The 16,070-nt window shown below is 35.5% G+C and overlaps 4 protein-coding genes across 4 annotated transcripts; 2 read left to right on the top strand and 2 right to left on the bottom strand.

Annotated features, from left to right (window-relative positions):
* Positions 1–2,240: 2,240 nt before the first annotated feature.
* Positions 2,241–5,779, bottom strand: LOC125201753. Its single transcript, XM_048099991.1, has 7 exons — positions 5,559–5,779; positions 4,473–4,502; positions 3,955–4,053; positions 3,602–3,692; positions 2,953–3,229; positions 2,814–2,868; positions 2,241–2,607 (listed from the first exon to the last, which is right to left on the bottom strand). Exons 1-7 carry the CDS (start codon positions 5,703–5,705, stop codon positions 2,527–2,529), a joined length of 780 nt encoding a protein of 259 aa, XP_047955948.1. The 5' UTR covers positions 5,706–5,779; the 3' UTR covers positions 2,241–2,526.
* Positions 5,780–6,735: 956 nt separating this feature from the next.
* LOC125215714 (ubiquitin-conjugating enzyme E2 7) lies at positions 6,736–9,339 on the top strand. The gene is made up of 6 exons (XM_048117234.1): positions 6,736–6,896; positions 7,015–7,117; positions 7,736–7,833; positions 7,930–8,030; positions 8,703–8,780; positions 9,061–9,339. The coding sequence occupies exons 1-6, from the start codon at positions 6,848–6,850 to the stop codon at positions 9,136–9,138; spliced, it is 507 nt and encodes a 168-aa protein (XP_047973191.1). The 5' UTR covers positions 6,736–6,847; the 3' UTR covers positions 9,139–9,339.
* A 250-nt stretch (positions 9,340–9,589) lies between these two features.
* LOC125191311 (ankyrin repeat-containing protein ITN1) lies at positions 9,590–12,270 on the bottom strand. Its single transcript, XM_048088836.1, has 4 exons — positions 12,095–12,270; positions 11,008–11,505; positions 10,426–10,835; positions 9,590–10,330 (listed from the first exon to the last, which is right to left on the bottom strand). The coding sequence occupies exons 1-4, from the start codon at positions 12,114–12,116 to the stop codon at positions 9,590–9,592; spliced, it is 1,671 nt and encodes a 556-aa protein (XP_047944793.1). The 5' UTR covers positions 12,117–12,270.
* A 1,861-nt stretch (positions 12,271–14,131) lies between these two features.
* Positions 14,132–14,662, top strand: LOC125191302 (phytosulfokine receptor 1-like). The gene has a single exon (XM_048088822.1). The coding sequence runs from the start codon at positions 14,132–14,134 to the stop codon at positions 14,660–14,662; it is 531 nt and encodes a 176-aa protein (XP_047944779.1).
* Positions 14,663–16,070: the final 1,408 nt, after the last annotated feature.

Below are 16,070 nucleotides of genomic sequence, written 5' to 3'. Positions count from 1 at the left end.
ACACACGCGCACACACACAACACATGTACACGCCTACCGAGGCATGCACACCCACACACGGTCACACACCCACACATGCATCCAAATTCACCGATTAATTTCTCCTTCACTCGTTCTAAATGCATGTGGACTCAAGAACACCGATTGATCGGTAGAAGAAGAGAAGATCAAAATAAAAGTACCTTTTCCAAAAGAACAATCGGTAGGAAACAAGTAGAATCTTGATTCTTCAATAAAATCTTGAATTGCAGCTTCAATTCTTCTCCAAAAGATGAAGAATTAATGGAGAAAGTAGAAGAAAAAATTTGAGAGAGTGGGGAGAAAGTGAGAGACGTGTTTTTGGGAGTGGGGCGATTTCTTTCTGATGTGCTAGGGTTAGGTCTTCTCTCTTATTTATAGAGTGCAAGATATAATATCTTTAATTAAATAAATTAAAGATTTGGAGAGATTTGAGGGGAAGTGGCGTTAAAACCGTTGAGGGAAAGGAGGATTTCGAATTTCTTAGGCTATTTAATTAGCCTATGATTTAATTTGAATATTTCACGGAGTAGAATAAAATATCACGGAGCAAGAAAATAATAAATATTCTCCCCAATTAAAAAGTGAAAAGTGGCGTGATTTTCAATTCCTTAGAAGGAATTTAATTTAAAATCCTAATTAAATTAGGATTTGGTAAGATCTTCTTAAATTTGGCAAGATATGCTAGGATATTTGAATTTATTTATGGAAGAGAATAAACAAGGGATCAAATAATATAATAAAAATAATCCCTTCTCCCATAATAAGAGATTTTCGAAAATCTCTTTAAAGAAATCATAGGGGCCGAAAATTCATGGAACAAATTAGGGATATTCGGACTTTGGATTTAATTCGGATAATTATCCCAAGCAATAATTAAATCCAAGAAAATAGGATTTCTTTCCAATAAATAGGAGGGGTCGAAAATTCCACATACTTAAATAATGCTCCTATTAAATTCTCACTCATCCCTTAGGATAATATTTCACCACAATTATTATTTCTCCCCACATTAAAATATCCACATATTCGGATTTCACCTCCACTTCACATTTTCCAACAACTTTGACCATTCCACGGCCACGTCATATTTTCCACAATATTGACTATTCAATAGCCACGTCACATATTCAACAAGTTTGACTATTCAACTCAAACTCAACTCCATATCGCAATTAGGTCACAGAGAATATTGCAATAAATCACTCATCATTTTATTCCACATAATCATAGCATTGAAAGCATTTAATGCAAAAATTTCCACGTCACAAAAATTAGGGTTCGAAAAAGTGGGGCGTTACAATCCCTATTTTAAATAAATTTTAAAGTATTTAGCAAGTAGAATAAAAAGCTAAGTTGATTCAGTTGTGCCAAGTAATATAAAAAAAAATGCTAGTCGGATGTGTCTATTGATACGCCATGGAAAATAACACAAAATAAAAAAAATTTGATACCCACTTTGTAGTTTACTAAAAATAATAAAATTGATTCAAAGTTCATGATTTTAAAAACCAATATATGACTAGGGCTGGGGAAAAATACCGAAAAAATGATATATCGCTCGTATCGTATTGAAAAATATTGAAAAATTATCGAATTTTCGATATATCGTAATTTTCGATATGATACGATATCGTATCGTAAGTTTTCGATACGATAACGATATGAATTTCCTTATATCGCGATATATCGTTTTATATCGGAAATACGATATATATCGGAAATTTTCGATATATCGATATTTTCGATATATATCGATATATATCAATATATATCGAAATTTTCGATATATATCGATATTTAACGATATATCGAATTTCGGTACGATATATCGAAATATCGATATGATAACGATATGAAATTGTTTTATATCGAAAGTTCGATATATCGAAACTTTCGATACAATAACGATATGAAATTCTTTCATATCGATATTTTCGATACAATACACGATATAACGTTTTCGATACGATATATCGTATCGACCCACCCCTATATATGATATTCACGTTCTTTGTGAATGAAGCAAAAGCTTCATTTTTATATGTTTTTAGTTTGTTATTGTAAAAGATGTTGGATCATATTTTATGTAGGATGAAATATATCTATTCTCCATGTTCACGAAAAATAAATTTATTGTTGGACGGTACATGTTTTAATGAGAAATTGATAAAGTAAGCGAGAAGTATAAAAATGGCAAAATATGAGAGAGAGAGAAAAGAAAAATGGTAAAGTTCTCATATTCGAGTCCGTCGTGACGCAATCTTTATATTTTCGTTCATGTGTCTATAAAGAAAAACAATTTCCACAATCATCCAAAAATAGTTTATAGAGGCGACCTTTTAGCTATTGTACATGGAGTAGTGAGCAATTCTACTTTATTTATGTGACCTTTTAACTTCATTGCATAGTAAGCAACATTTTCCACAAAATGACAATATTCAATTACAGATGACTTGAACCTTCGACCTATTGTTGGAGCAGAAGTATTCTACCCGTTTCGTCGTCTTACACAGGCTGCGAGGAGAGACTCCCGCATAATGATTTGTAGGCCTCGACACAATGCTTGAATTTCTCTTCAGCGGCTGCCTGTAAATTCAAGAATCAAAACTAAGCCATCCAATCCTTCAATCTCAGCAAGGTGAACTATTTTCCTTCCCCTTCACATTAACATGTGTCGGGGCCATGGAAACACATGCTCGTTCTTAATAAACAAAGTCGATATCAAGCTGTATCATGTAGCAAAAGTAACGGGAGAGAGTGGCGAAAGGAAGAGGGAAAGAAAAAGAACTCACTCGTGAAGAAGCTCCATGCCTATCGGGATGCCACTTCAGAGCAGACGAGCGAAAGCTGCATAAAAAAGCAATGGTCATAAATTCTAGCTTTCGAAGTTACACATGCATAATACATGATAAAAGTGTTAGAAGTGCTTACGCAGCCTTGACATCTTCGATTTCCAAAGGACCAGTTGCTGGCAAACCAAGGCTTCTCCGATCAGCATATGTTTCTTTACTGAAATTATGAGATTCCGTCCTACCTTCAGCTTCCTGTTCGTTAAATCTGCTGTTACTCCAGTAAGAATTATTTGTCCACTCGGATCTCTGCTCCGTGTGTCTGAAGTTCCAACTGGAGTCTTTTCCAAATGAAACATAAAATGTTTTTGCAGGGTCCTCATCATAGCCAACAAATGGATTTTCTCTCCGATGGTTCCCTAAATGTAGTAAACATGTCATTTGAATTCTGTGGGGAAATAATTAGAAAAGTTAAGGATAAAACTTCGTAGCGCAATCAGATAAAAATCCAAGAACATGTGGCAGAGAAACATTTATTCAACCAAGTGGTACCGTACACTCTTATAAGTGTAAATTGCCAGAAAAACTATGAAGTTTGGTCAAATTTTGGTCTGACCTGCAACTTTAAAAATAAGTCGGATAAACCATTAAGTTTGGATTTGTTTGCAATTATCCCACGGCAAAAATATCCATCTGCATACGTGTAATATATTGTTGATGTTTTTCAACAAACAACGCTGTTTTCCGTATGAATAGACTACTTTGTTTAACTCATCAGCGGTGAAACTTACGTTTCGACTTCTTGTGGGAAGCTCTCTTGGAATGATGAACAGGCTTTATTCGAGACTTCTTGTTTAACTGATCTGCATAGCCTGTTGCTATCTTTGAACATGAGAGAATGACAAGAACAGCATTAACCAGTAAGCCAATGAGTGGGAAGAAAAACGTAACGAATAAATTACAATATCAGCAAAGAGGTAAGAATCACGTTAAAACCTTTGTAATCACATATCATGGTGTACAACATAAACAATACACATGAAAAAATAGTCGTGTAGTTTTATACGAGGCCAGACATTCATATCATATAGCATTATACGAGGCCAGGCATGTATGAGTACATGTCACTGATAAAATTGCATACCTCATTTCTTGATGTTGAGTAATCCCCATTGCAGAGGATGTCTTTGAGAGCTTTCTTCGTGTCAGCCCGCTTCTGCCGAACTGTATATTTTATATAAGCCTGAAAGGAAAGTGCATAAATTCAATCTTAAGAAATCTGCGTGAAAGAGCATTCCTTCCCTGACATCAACGAGATGAACTCAAGAAATAACGTAACTAGTTAGATATGAGGAAGGCTTTGCCAAAGACAAACATTGGATGAGTAGATGTTCCACAGTCCTCCAAAGCTGATCTACTAGTGGATAAATTTTAGAGAGAAATTTTGAATTTGTACGAACAAGAATGGTATGAGTCGTATGACCAGATGTTCCACAGTTCTCCAAAGTCAAATGTTAAGTTCTAGAGATAAATTTGAATTTGTAGGAGCACGATGAGCATATCAAGAGTCTTTTTATTTCAAAACAACCACTTACTGGAAACCAAAGTTCAACAATATTTGATGCAATAATCTTTAACAAGATATTAAGGTAACTTCTCCACCTTCAGTGATTCTTGATCCGTCCTTACACCCTGCGATTTATTCAAAAACACTACATTTTAGTAAAAACATATACGCCAGCTAATGTTATCAACCAGAAAATAACTATTTCCAGAAAAGTTTCACATGCAAATTGGGATCTGTATTAAGGACAATCAGACAATAATAAATGATCCAGATATAAGAGTTCCGAAATTCCATCTTAACAAAAAATAACTATTAGTATTATTGAAACAATGAAGAAAATGTAACAACACAGCTGTTTGTCATCTCGGCTATGACAACCTTGCTACAAAAGTGATTACTTAATGTGTTTGATGGATTCAATTATTCATAGATTAGCTTATAGTGTGACTCAACTCAACCCCCAGATATGAAAACATAACTATGAAAACATTCCATGATTATCACTCTTCGTGGTGACTATCCCATAACATACAGAGTCTTTCGAACACCCAAACTAGTTGAGCACTTTCTTAAATTCAAGTCATATTATTTCAAATGACGACACACAAATAAGTATAAATTACACGAACTACTCCCTCTTTCCACGGAAACTAGCCTTGTTTTCCATTTTTGGCCAGTCCAACAAAGTTGGTCTCTATCTATGGTAAGATTCTCTCTTTATTGAGGTGAGTCGCGATTTCCACGAACAATACTTCAACCACTTTTTCCATATCTCTCTTACACCAATTTTGCATCAAAACATGTGCATTCATTCCACTACCAAGACTATTTTTCGTGAACGGATGAAGTATAATAGAGGCCAGAGCTTCCTAAGACTAGTTCTTATTAATATTAACAAATACTACCAATTTTCTTTACTTCCATTTTGCCACTTGTTTACCCTCTCTACACATTCATATGAAAATCACTGATATTCAAATTAATTATACATCAAGACAAAAAAAACCCCTTCCAAAAGCCAAGATTCAAACTTTGAACAATAATCAGCTAAAAGAGCCTCATATCTACATAGAGAATAACATCACAAGCCAAAAAAATAAATAAATCAGAAAATGACTAATAAAGAGTGAACACATACATAAAGGAAACCAGAACCAGAGTGTGAAAGCAAAAAAACTCACATTATCAAACTTATTTTTCCATTTCTCAAAGTGAGCATTAGTTGAATGGAATGAGGCGAATTGGGCAGCTGCTATTTCTACCCTTGCCGATTGAGTGACGGCGTTGTTGATGATCAATAGATTCCGATATCTCTGTAGAATTTGCATGATGAAGTCCTGTGAATTTTTTATGAATTGGTAACAATGATTTGATAAAAATCTATTCTTTCGAAGAATTGTAGAATCCGTCAAAATTGATTGGGATTTCCGTAAACATGGGTTGGGTTTCATTTAATAATAATAATAATAATAATAATAATAATAATAATAATAATAATAATAATAATAGTAATAAAATTACTAATTTTAGTATAAAAACATAATATTTGGTAAAATTGCTATTCGTCCTGGAACTTTAATAATCAACCTTATGAATTTTTACACTTTTCACAGTTTTATAAGGTGATTTGGATAAAATTGTATTTAAGGTGACATTAAAAAAGTTCTACAAGAACGAGATTAGTTATTAATTTTTGCATTTTCTTAAACACAAATAACTGAATTATCTAATCAATTTGAAATATAAGTGCATCAAATCAAATATATGTGCACCAAATCATAATATTAAGTAGACTTCATGATTTTCTAGTTCTAGAAATGTGGGATATATCAGAATTTGATTAAAGTCACGTTTTTCTTAAAGTAAGTTACTTATTGAAATTAAAATTATAGTACTAGGAAACAGTCAAAAACAACATTATAATTTGTAGCTGACCAATCAACTAATGATTAAGATAAAACCAATAATTGAAATCAATAAAACTGTTATTCATAATAAAAACTACGGGCCGCGGGCCGTTTACAGTTGGGCTGATTCCCAAGCAGCCTTTTATTTTTGCGGGCCAGCTTGCATAATAGTAAATCATATAGTACTAGTAATATTACATTAAATTAGTATAAATAAAAATCTAATTAATTGGACAGCCCAAAATTTTACATAGATGAAAAGTAAAAAAAATATGTGGGTAAAAGGAAATTTAATAGGTTTATTGTTTATAAAAAAGGAAAAATATATTTATTATTTGGAATAAGGCATAATATTGAACAAATTGGCCGACCCGATTTATACATGCGAAAAAAGAGGAAAAAGCGCCGATTAATAAGTAGAAATAAAAAGGCTGCTTTTTCTGTATATATATCCCTGCGCATAAATCTACGTATTTATAAATTTTCTGCTGCTCAATCTTCCCCAATTCCCCAGCTTCTGCCCTTCAATTTTCAATTTTTTACCCTAAATTCTATATTTTTCGATGGCTTCACCCTCTCAAGCAAGTCTTCTCCTTCAGAAGCAGCTCAAAGGTGATTTTCTGATGACAATTTGATTGTTTTAACGATTTTCTGTCGGCGAATGGGTTTTTATCTTTTTTGGGGTTTGTGTTAAATCTTGGGTTTAATGATCTATGATTTTCACGCGCAGATCTGTGCAAACACCCCGTGGATGGATTTTCGGCTGGATTGTTGGATGAGACCAATCTGTTTGACTGGAGTGTTACAATTATTGGGCCTCCGGATACTTTGTAGTGAGTATTTAGTGTTTCAGTAATTAGGATTAGGGTTAATTCGATTGTATTACGTTGTTTGGGTTCAATTCCGAGCTTGAATGATCTTGAATGTTGTGTGTGTGCTGGTTGTTATGAGTATCTTGCCTTGTGGCAATCTTGTAGAATTGTGTTTTAGTAATTTGTAGAATTGTGTTTTAGTAATTAGGATTAGGGTTAATTCAACTGCGTCTTTTAGATTACAATATCTTGTTTGGGTTCCATCTTGAGTTTGAATGATCTTCTATGTTGTGTTGAGGAATATGTTTATTATGCTTAGATTGATTGCGGATTACATATTTGTGATCTGCACTAAATGTGATTCCAGCCAGATTATTATGCTTTTGAACTGCAAAATGAATCAATGACCGAATTATGAACTCGTGAGATTAAACATTGCAAGTATAGTATGTGCAGAATGGTATATATTGGTTAAAGATGTTACCTTTTTAACTAGGGAATATCAATTATTACATAGAGAAATTCCTTCAGTAGCTTCTCATATGATATGTGTTCCATTGAATGTTTACAACACCTGGCATTGGAGAAATATCAATTCCGTTCGAGTTTGATTCTTATGGTTTGAAAATAACGGTGCAGTGAGGGAGGTTTCTTCAATGCTATAATGAGTTTCCCATCAGATTACCCAAACAGTCCTCCAACAGTAAGATTTACCTCAGAAGTGTGGCATCCTAATGGTTTGTACTCTTGATCAATCGTGATGCTTAACCTAGTTTGGTAGGTTCAGTTGTAATCTTTTCATTGTCTTGATTTTGGAGTAATTTGAGGTGCAGTATATGCTGATGGAAAGGTTTGCATTTCGATTCTTCATCCCCCTGGTGATGATCCAAACGGCTATGAGCTTGCTAGTGAGCGATGGTCACCTGTCCACACGGTATGGTCACCAATTAGCTTGCTTTGTCATACTTATGTCATGTAAGTAGTAAACTAGTAATTCTGGTTTAAATCCCATGTCCTAAAATTTACCTGTCTAGAGTTTTTTTGTTGTTGTGTTGTGTTGTGATTGTGAAAAACCATTAACCTTTCTTTCATACTGACCGATTTTGGTTTCTAATGCTCGGTAACTGAATTTCTATAGCTTTCTGTTCTGGTACTTTTAAGGTTGTTTTTTTAGGTAAAAGTTCTTATCCTTAGAACATAATGGGTCACTGTGTGAATCTGGAGATGGGTCAGCCTGAGCAAGGCAGGGTAATTGATTTTTAAAGTAGTTTTCATCTGCATAAAATAATGGGATTGTTTAGACATATAGCTACCATTTGCTTAGTGAGTTGGTTCTATACACAAGGATAATTTATTTGGCTATGTTTTATTTCATTGCTTAGATTATTGCAAGCTCCAATGGATAAAAGAACTTAAATGTAGGTTTTGTGACTTTTGCCCCTTAAAGTGTGTATATCTGCACCTGCAAGTGTGCAAGTTTCTAATGCTTTCTCTCGTATGCATTCTGCTGTCTGTCATAGATCACAAATGCTATGAAATATTACGTCTTCACATTGTTCCTGACTTCCTGTTAAATCATAAGGTTATCCCAATTTTTATTTTTCAGGTGGAGAGTATAGTTCTTAGCATCATATCAATGCTTTCAAGCCCTAATGACGAATCTCCTGCTAATGTTGAAGCTGCTGTAAGTGCAGATGCACTAGTTTTTTGCTCATTTTTCTTAGTTACTCATTCACTACTCTCTCTCAACTCACTCACACACACGCACGCACACACACACACACAATTTTGACTTTGTTAATTGATGTTCTGGTTGAAAGTGAAGTGAGTATATGATAGAAAACCAGTCAAAGTGGTCAAGACTTTTTTTCTGTCATTTTTATTAGGAAGTACAATCCGTTTAAAGGCATCTTTCAACTGTTATTTTGGTACCAATATCTCTGTCTTTGGGTTGATTACTGCAGAAAGAATGGAGAGACCGAAGGGATGATTTCAAGAAGAAAGTAAGTCGTTGCGTAAGACGGTCTCAAGAAATGCTATAAGCGAAGTTACCAAATGCTGCTTCCTACTTCCTTTGTTTCACCGACTTGTGCAAACAAGTTGATTTTGTAACAACCATACCTTATCATCTCTTTATGGCTTTTTGTGTTTTTGGCCTATATTAGATTCGAGTTTGTTCAAGTAGAATCCATTCACAGTTGCACATGGACTAGTTGAAATTCTATGGGAAATGTTTTTGACTATGTAATTATCTATTTTTCTTTGCACCCCTTTTTCTTTCCAAGGGCGTCGTTGCCCCTTGGTGAGTCGGCTTCTCCTATACTCGTCTCCAGCTGTACGAGAATCCTTGTGTAGAAAGTTGCATGGGGAAGGAGTGGAGATGATAGGTTAGTTGAGAAGGTGCAAATTTGGGTTTTTGGCGTTGGGGTGGGTTTGAAGGAAAATATATATTTATGATCATAATTGCATGAAAAGATTATATTTCTACTATTGTTATTGACTGGACCTTATCCTTTTCGACCTCACCACATAGTAGGTCATGGTCCCGAGAACCCCGGCCATTATGACTCCTCCGACAACTGTGACCAGTATTGCAGCCCACTGATGCTTGCGCCCGACCACAATGTAAGAGGATGCTATGAATGCCACGGAAGTGCAGACGGAGGCCAGCCACATCAGTTTGTTGATGACCTCTACCACGCGTCGCTCAGCCTTCGTCTCGCCTCTAACCAACGTGATCTGAACCACGACGACAGCTAGGGATGTGAAGAGGGCAATTGCGTTGAAGATGAAGAATATTTTGAAGGAGATGCTTCCGACTACCACGGCCATTCCATGATCGTTGTCTCCACCGGGCACGGTGAAGATGGCCGCGAAGGCGACGGTTGCGAAGAGGACGGCAACGACGGTCACCGAGTTGGTGGCGTTGTTGATGCCTTCTCGGTGGAGCTTCCTCAGCTCTTTGGCGATGCCGTGGACATTCTTGTTCGTCCTCTTTGTTTGCTCGAGCTGGATGTGGACGTCATTCTTGATTTGAGTCACGGTTTTCCGCAGCTCGTCTCGAGGCTGATTCAACTCATTAGCTCTAACAGCACCATAACGACAAAGGCACTCCTTAATCTCAGATGACTCTTCAGATAGCGGAAGGTCTTCCGCAATGTCAAGAGATGTCTTGCCGTCTCGGTTCAGTGCATTCACATTGGTGTCGGGCAGGCGTAGTAACAGACTAACAATCTGCAAGGAACAAAATATCATCAAATCTTAATTCTTTTTGAATTTGTCAGCATAATATTTTGTGAAAAGGTGAAGAAGACACAATATTTTTTTACCTGTGCTCGCTTTTTCCTCGTAGCTATGTGCAAAGCAGTGTTACCAAACTTGTCTGGGAGCATTACTATAGCTGCATCAGCATCTAAGAGATGTTTAACAACTTCCGAGTTAACCCCTTTAACGGCCATATGCAGTGCTGTCTGCCCCTTCTTGTCCGTCCTCCTAGCTAACTGTGGATCTTTGTCAAGCAACGCCTTGACAATGTCCGCATGCCCTTGTCTAGCAGCCAAGTGCAACGCGTTCTTCCCATTTGATCTAGCAATTTCCAGCAAGCTGCAGTCCTTCGACAGGAGCTCATCTACTACTGCACTATGACCTCTAGTAGCGGCAGTTATAAGAGGAGTTGCATTTGACGGGCCAATAGTTTTACTCAAACTCGGGTCATGATCCAACAGCACTTGCACAATCGCTACAAAATTAAACCAAAATTGGTTTCAGACACAACAACAGTAGTACATATGGAAACATGAAAAAATCTGTTAGCTGTTTAGTTCTTTATGAGATATATGAAATATCGAGAACAAATAATGGAAACAGATCAAATAGAGATTATAAAAATCGATCCGAGATTAGATATTCACCATGATGCCCTTGACTCGCAGCTATATGCAGAGGATCAAACAAAGACCTATTCTTCTTCCCGAGTGTTTCCTTGTTAGCATATTTGATCAGCTCCTTAACCACATCAAGATGCCCTTTATCCGCTGCAGTAAACAACGCCGTCTCTCCCAACTCATTACCCTCGCTCACGAGTGACGCCCTGATCTCCGCAACCTCCTGGTCAAATTCCGCACCACTCAAAGTCCCCACCATTTGAGAATTAATATCTTCGAGTATCTGCCTCACAGCTGCGAGATCACCCCTCTGAGCCGCCAAATGCAGCTCCGTATCATTGTGGCGCCCAGTCACCTGTTTCACGTACTTCTTCCTCCCAGCTTGGTCGATCCGCTTCCCTGAATTCGATAGAACTAGAGCCGGGGCAGTAGATGAAGATGGTGATGGCGCGGGTGATATGTCCGCCAACGGATTGTGGCTCTTCTTGGGGCTGACCAACACTTTCTCTATTTCCCCATCAGCAGCTGCAAGATCCAGTTTATTCATTAGACTACCATCTCTTATATTTTCCCAGAAATAAAAAAAAAAATCACAAATTCTTCTACATCTAAGTATTCAGCTCATCAATTTACTGAAACATTGATTTCCTTTCCCAAATTCCAACCCCTTCCATTCAATACATCTTCTTCAAACAAAATTAGTAATCAAACAACCAGAACTATGCATATAGTCACATCTTCACCATATTTCCCCCAATTCAGAAAATCAAATCCCCCATCACACAAACACACACAGAGAGATAATTTTTTTAATTAATCCTCAAAATAGACACAATTACACACTGCAAAACTAAATCAATTATGCATTTCTACACACCTTGTAACAAAAACCTAATTTTTCCACCAAATGTAGTAGCTTGAAGTCAAACAAATTAGCAATTACCGATTATTCTAATCAGTGATTAAAAAAGCATATTTTGATAAAATTAAGCTTCACATAAGATTGAATTCCAAATCTCGATGCAAGTTGCAAACAGAGACTAGTTTTGAGGAAGATGCAGAGAAATAACCGCATGATATGGGGAAAAGCAAAAGTAAAAGAGTAGCAGCATACTTTCTTTGACGTGGGAAGACATGATCGCTGTAAGTCAAGCCAGAGATGACGAGAAGCTGAGGATTTTTGGGATGAAATTTGAGTGAAGGTGCAAATTGGAAGAGGAAAGTGGGTGATGAGGAAGAAAGGTGGAAAAAGTGGAGAGCTAAACGACAGTAAAGGAAAGTGTTGGGAAGCCGACGCAGAGAGAGAGAGAGTTTTTTAATTTTTATAATTGAATAATTATTTGATTATTAACTTACTAAACCGGATCACTGTTTAGTCTGTTTTATTCCAACCATGCAACGACGAGATACCATCTATTTGTACCGAATTGCATTTAACATTCAAACAAAAGCATAAGGCTTCTTGATACGATGGAATGGAACGTGATTCCTATTTCCATTATATTTATTTGCTTGGTGTGATGGAATGAATGAGTGAATGGATGAAAATGCAAAAGAAATCCAAGGAAATTGACATTGTATTCCTATCTTCATTCCATTTCAACCTCCATTCCATTTCACTCTCATTCCATTCCATCATACCAAGCATGCGTGTGAGAGTTGCTCCATCAGTTCACTGATAAACATATTATTTTGTCATTTTCATTCGTGAATCAATAAATTAATGGTGAGCAAAATATTAGATATCCAAAAATTTGTTAATTCTCACCAAAAAATATAGTATTACGATTATACTGATATGTTGGTATTTGATATTCTCACAAAAAGCAAACAAATTTAATGGTATCTATTCCCTCCGTCACAATATAGTTGAATAATTTCGAGTAAAGGCCAAAATTGGTCCTGAACATAGGGTCATTTTACGTTTTTGGTCTTAAACATTATCTTCTGGATTTTTTGGTCCTGGACATATGTAAATTTGATCATTTTGGTCCTGGACTAACTGTTCCGTTAATAACTAACGGTCAACGGGTTTAATCCCGATTTGGACCAAATTAAACTTTTAATTTTGATTTTTTACTCCCTAGTTATTTTTATAAATATTCTTTTAAAATTAGAATTAAATAATATTTAAAAAATGCCTCACACTAAAACACAAAACACTAATTATTTTGGTTGATTGATGTGTAAAGGTTAAAGTACAGATAATAAAGTACAATAGAGAAGCAGTTGTCCCGATGTCCCACTCATTGAGGTGTCTATTAATTATTAGGTTCGCTGGTGGATACCTCTAGTAATTAAAAAAAAAAAAAGTTAGAATAAAGTGTTTGCCAAAAATGAAAATAACTCAAATACCTTGGCTTCCCAAAAAGGAAATGACTCAACTACTATAAAATGTTTCCAAATTTTACTATTGGATTTAATTTCTGGATTTTTATTATTTTTATCCAATTTTGAAATTTTCAAATTGGATCGAATTTCGTAATTGTATTTTCGAACAAATCGGATGGGATCAAATTTATTTTCCATAAATTTTAAATTTTCAAACACGAAGCTAATCAGCCAAAAATCCAATCTGAGATCTAAATGTGACTCTTATACTCTTATATGACCAAAAAGGGTGTAGAATTGGAAGAAGAGAGATCATTGTTATTCACAACGAGGGTCTTTGCATATATATATGAAACACAAATACTTCACCTCTTCCCCATACACACTCACTAGCTCGTGATCTAGAGTTAGAACTTTGTTATTTTGCAATAATGAAGATTCCCTAATTCATGCACTCCAAAATTGACTTAGACTTGTAAAGAACCTATTGTCGCCACTTGAAATTAAATACATCTCCACCACCATCCTTTCTAGATGTCAATAAATATGGGCTTCTTGTTTGCTAACACAATAATTGAACATGGATAGCCTTTCCCCACTTCTCATATCTTCTTTCATATTTTTTTCTTGTCTAACCACTTCTAGCATTGCTACCACACTTGACATAAAAAGAGATGAATCTTCTCTTATTGCTTTCAAAGCCCTCATCACCTCAGGTACTATAAGGCAAAATTGGAGCACTCAAACCTCAGTTTGCTCATGGATTGGAGTCACTTGTGATTCCCATGGCACCAGAGTGACTCAATTAAACATCTCAAAGATGGGAGTCAGAGGCAGCATTGCACCCGAAATCGGAAATCTTTATTCTCTTGCTTCTCTTGATCTAAGTGGAAACTATCTTAATGGTTCTATTGCTCCAACAATCTTCAATCTGACGGTAGTCGAATCTATCAATCTGTACGATAATAGTTTGTCGGGTTCGCTTCCAAGGCACATTTGCAGGTACAATAGACTTCAACGACTCAAAGTACTTGATCTTGGAAGTAATGAATTGGAGGGAGATATACCATTGAGTTTGGATCAATGCTCACAACTTGAGAGGATAAGTTTTGGATTGAACAAACTTAGTGGGAATGTGCCCAGAGAAATTGTGAACATCACAAAGCTTAAGGTATTAGACCTTAGTTTCAACAATTTAAGAGGTACTTCTAATTTATATGCTCATAATTTATCAATCTCTTCATATGTGATATCTATAAATCCATTGTCCTTGCCTTTGTTGGAGTTGCTGAGCATTAAGGGTGAATTCTCTTTGAACTTGTCAAATTGGTTGCCCCAACATAACAAATGAAATACTTAGGTTGGAGTCCTCGATTGAAATGAGATCTAATTAAGTCTTTTATTTTGAAATCTAGGACCACACGCGGCCCAAGCCCATTAAAAGCCCAAATCGTACTAGGCCCCAACCCAGGACCATGCCATATAAAATCCACCACCATAAATCCTGTATTTTTTTATTTTACCTATTTTTAATTATATTTTCAATTTAATTTCCTAGACAATAATTGCAATATGACACTTGAGCATGTATATTTATTTAAAATATTACCAGTATTACAGTATTTGGGGTGCGTTAGAATGATAACCATATTTATGGTGATAACCTAATAACCTATTATTTTATAGGTCAAAAATATCATTTTTACTAAAAATAATATTTACTCCCTCTGTCCGCAAATAGGAGTCCCATTTATTTTTGGCACAAATTTTTAGAAATGTTAAGAAAAGTGAGTGGAAGAAAGTTAGTGGAACAGAGGTCTCACTTTATATATTTGTTTTAAATGATATGTGAGTGGAATGAGTTAGTGGAATGTGGAGTCTCCTTACCATTTATGATAATTATGAACCGGGACTCCTATTCGCGGACGGACCAAAATGAAAAAACGGGACTCCTATTCACGGACAGAGGGAGTATACACTATAAAATGATACTTTAAATCTATAAAATGATATTCTGTTAATAATAAAATGATATTTCGTCCATAGAATGATAGGTTATTAGGTTATCACCATAAATATGAGTTATCATATGATCATATCCCTAGTATTTTATGTATTTATAATATTAATTAATGATTACATATATATAAACTACAATTAAAAAACATGTAAAATAACTTGAATAAAATACGTGAAAATACTTTTTTTACTTAGTTCACTGATAATATGGGTTTGACCTGACCTGAGCCAAATTTATTAAAGAGCCCAAGTCTCATCTAGCATGGGCTGAGTAAGCCGGCCCGGCCCACTAAGCTCAAAAAATGATGTTAATTTGGAATATACATGCATATACTTTTGATTTTGAGTGGTTTTTACCAACTCTAGTACTCTAGATTTTAATTGTGAACACACTGGAAGTTTAATCACTTAACTTTTGTTTTACATAGTTGGGACATGAAAACATAATTGTGATTTTATAATTCTGCAGGAGTTATTCCACCAGAGATTCATCATCTTGAAAATTTACAAATATTGTACATGTCGTCTAATGAGTTATCCGGCTCGTTGCCACCTGGCATCGGAAATATGAAAGCGTTACAGTTCTTAATCCTCAGTGGAAATGCTTTAACGGGTAAGCAACCTTGGTTTGAAGAGTACACATAAGTTAACACCAAATTTGTAATTATCTAAAAACTATTACCTAAAACTATTGTGAATTGTGATCATACAACTTTTTACAATGGCAGGTCCTTTGCCGC

Source organism: Salvia hispanica, chromosome 1 (assembly GCF_023119035.1).
Source record: "Salvia hispanica cultivar TCC Black 2014 chromosome 1, UniMelb_Shisp_WGS_1.0, whole genome shotgun sequence".
Classification (NCBI taxonomy): Eukaryota; Viridiplantae; Streptophyta; class Magnoliopsida; order Lamiales; family Lamiaceae; genus Salvia; species Salvia hispanica.
This window is presented reverse-complemented; position numbering and strand designations above follow the sequence as displayed.

Bases quoted from the DNA above. Each gene is read 5' to 3' on its own strand.
- LOC125191311 (XM_048088836.1), bottom strand. From the start codon at position 12,116: ATGTCTTCCCACGTCAAAGAAA. The intron at 11,506-12,094 runs GTATGCTGCTAC...TGGATCTTGCAG, and splicing joins GTCTTCCCACGTCAAAGAAA to CTGCTGATGGGGAAATAGAG. The intron at 10,331-10,425 runs GTAAAAAAATAT...TGTTCCTTGCAG, and splicing joins CGAGGAAAAAGCGAGCACAG to ATTGTTAGTCTGTTACTACG.
- LOC125201753 (XM_048099991.1), bottom strand. From the start codon at position 5,705: ATGCAAATTCTACAGAGATATCGGAATCTATTGATCATCAACAACGCC. The intron at 4,054-4,472 runs GTGGAGAAGTTA...CTTTCCTTTCAG, and splicing joins CGGATCAAGAATCACTGAAG to GCTTATATAAAATATACAGT. The intron at 2,608-2,813 runs GTGAGTTCTTTT...TTGAATTTACAG, and splicing joins GGCATGGAGCTTCTTCACGA to GCAGCCGCTGAAGAGAAATT.
- LOC125191302 (XM_048088822.1), top strand. From the start codon at position 14,132: ATGGGAGTCAGAGGCAGCATTGCACCCGAAATCGGAAATCTTTATTCT.
- LOC125215714 (XM_048117234.1), top strand. From the start codon at position 6,848: ATGGCTTCACCCTCTCAAGCAAGTCTTCTCCTTCAGAAGCAGCTCAAA. The intron at 7,834-7,929 runs GTTTGTACTCTT...TTTGAGGTGCAG, and splicing joins AGAAGTGTGGCATCCTAATG to TATATGCTGATGGAAAGGTT. The intron at 8,781-9,060 runs GTAAGTGCAGAT...TGATTACTGCAG, and splicing joins CTGCTAATGTTGAAGCTGCT to AAAGAATGGAGAGACCGAAG.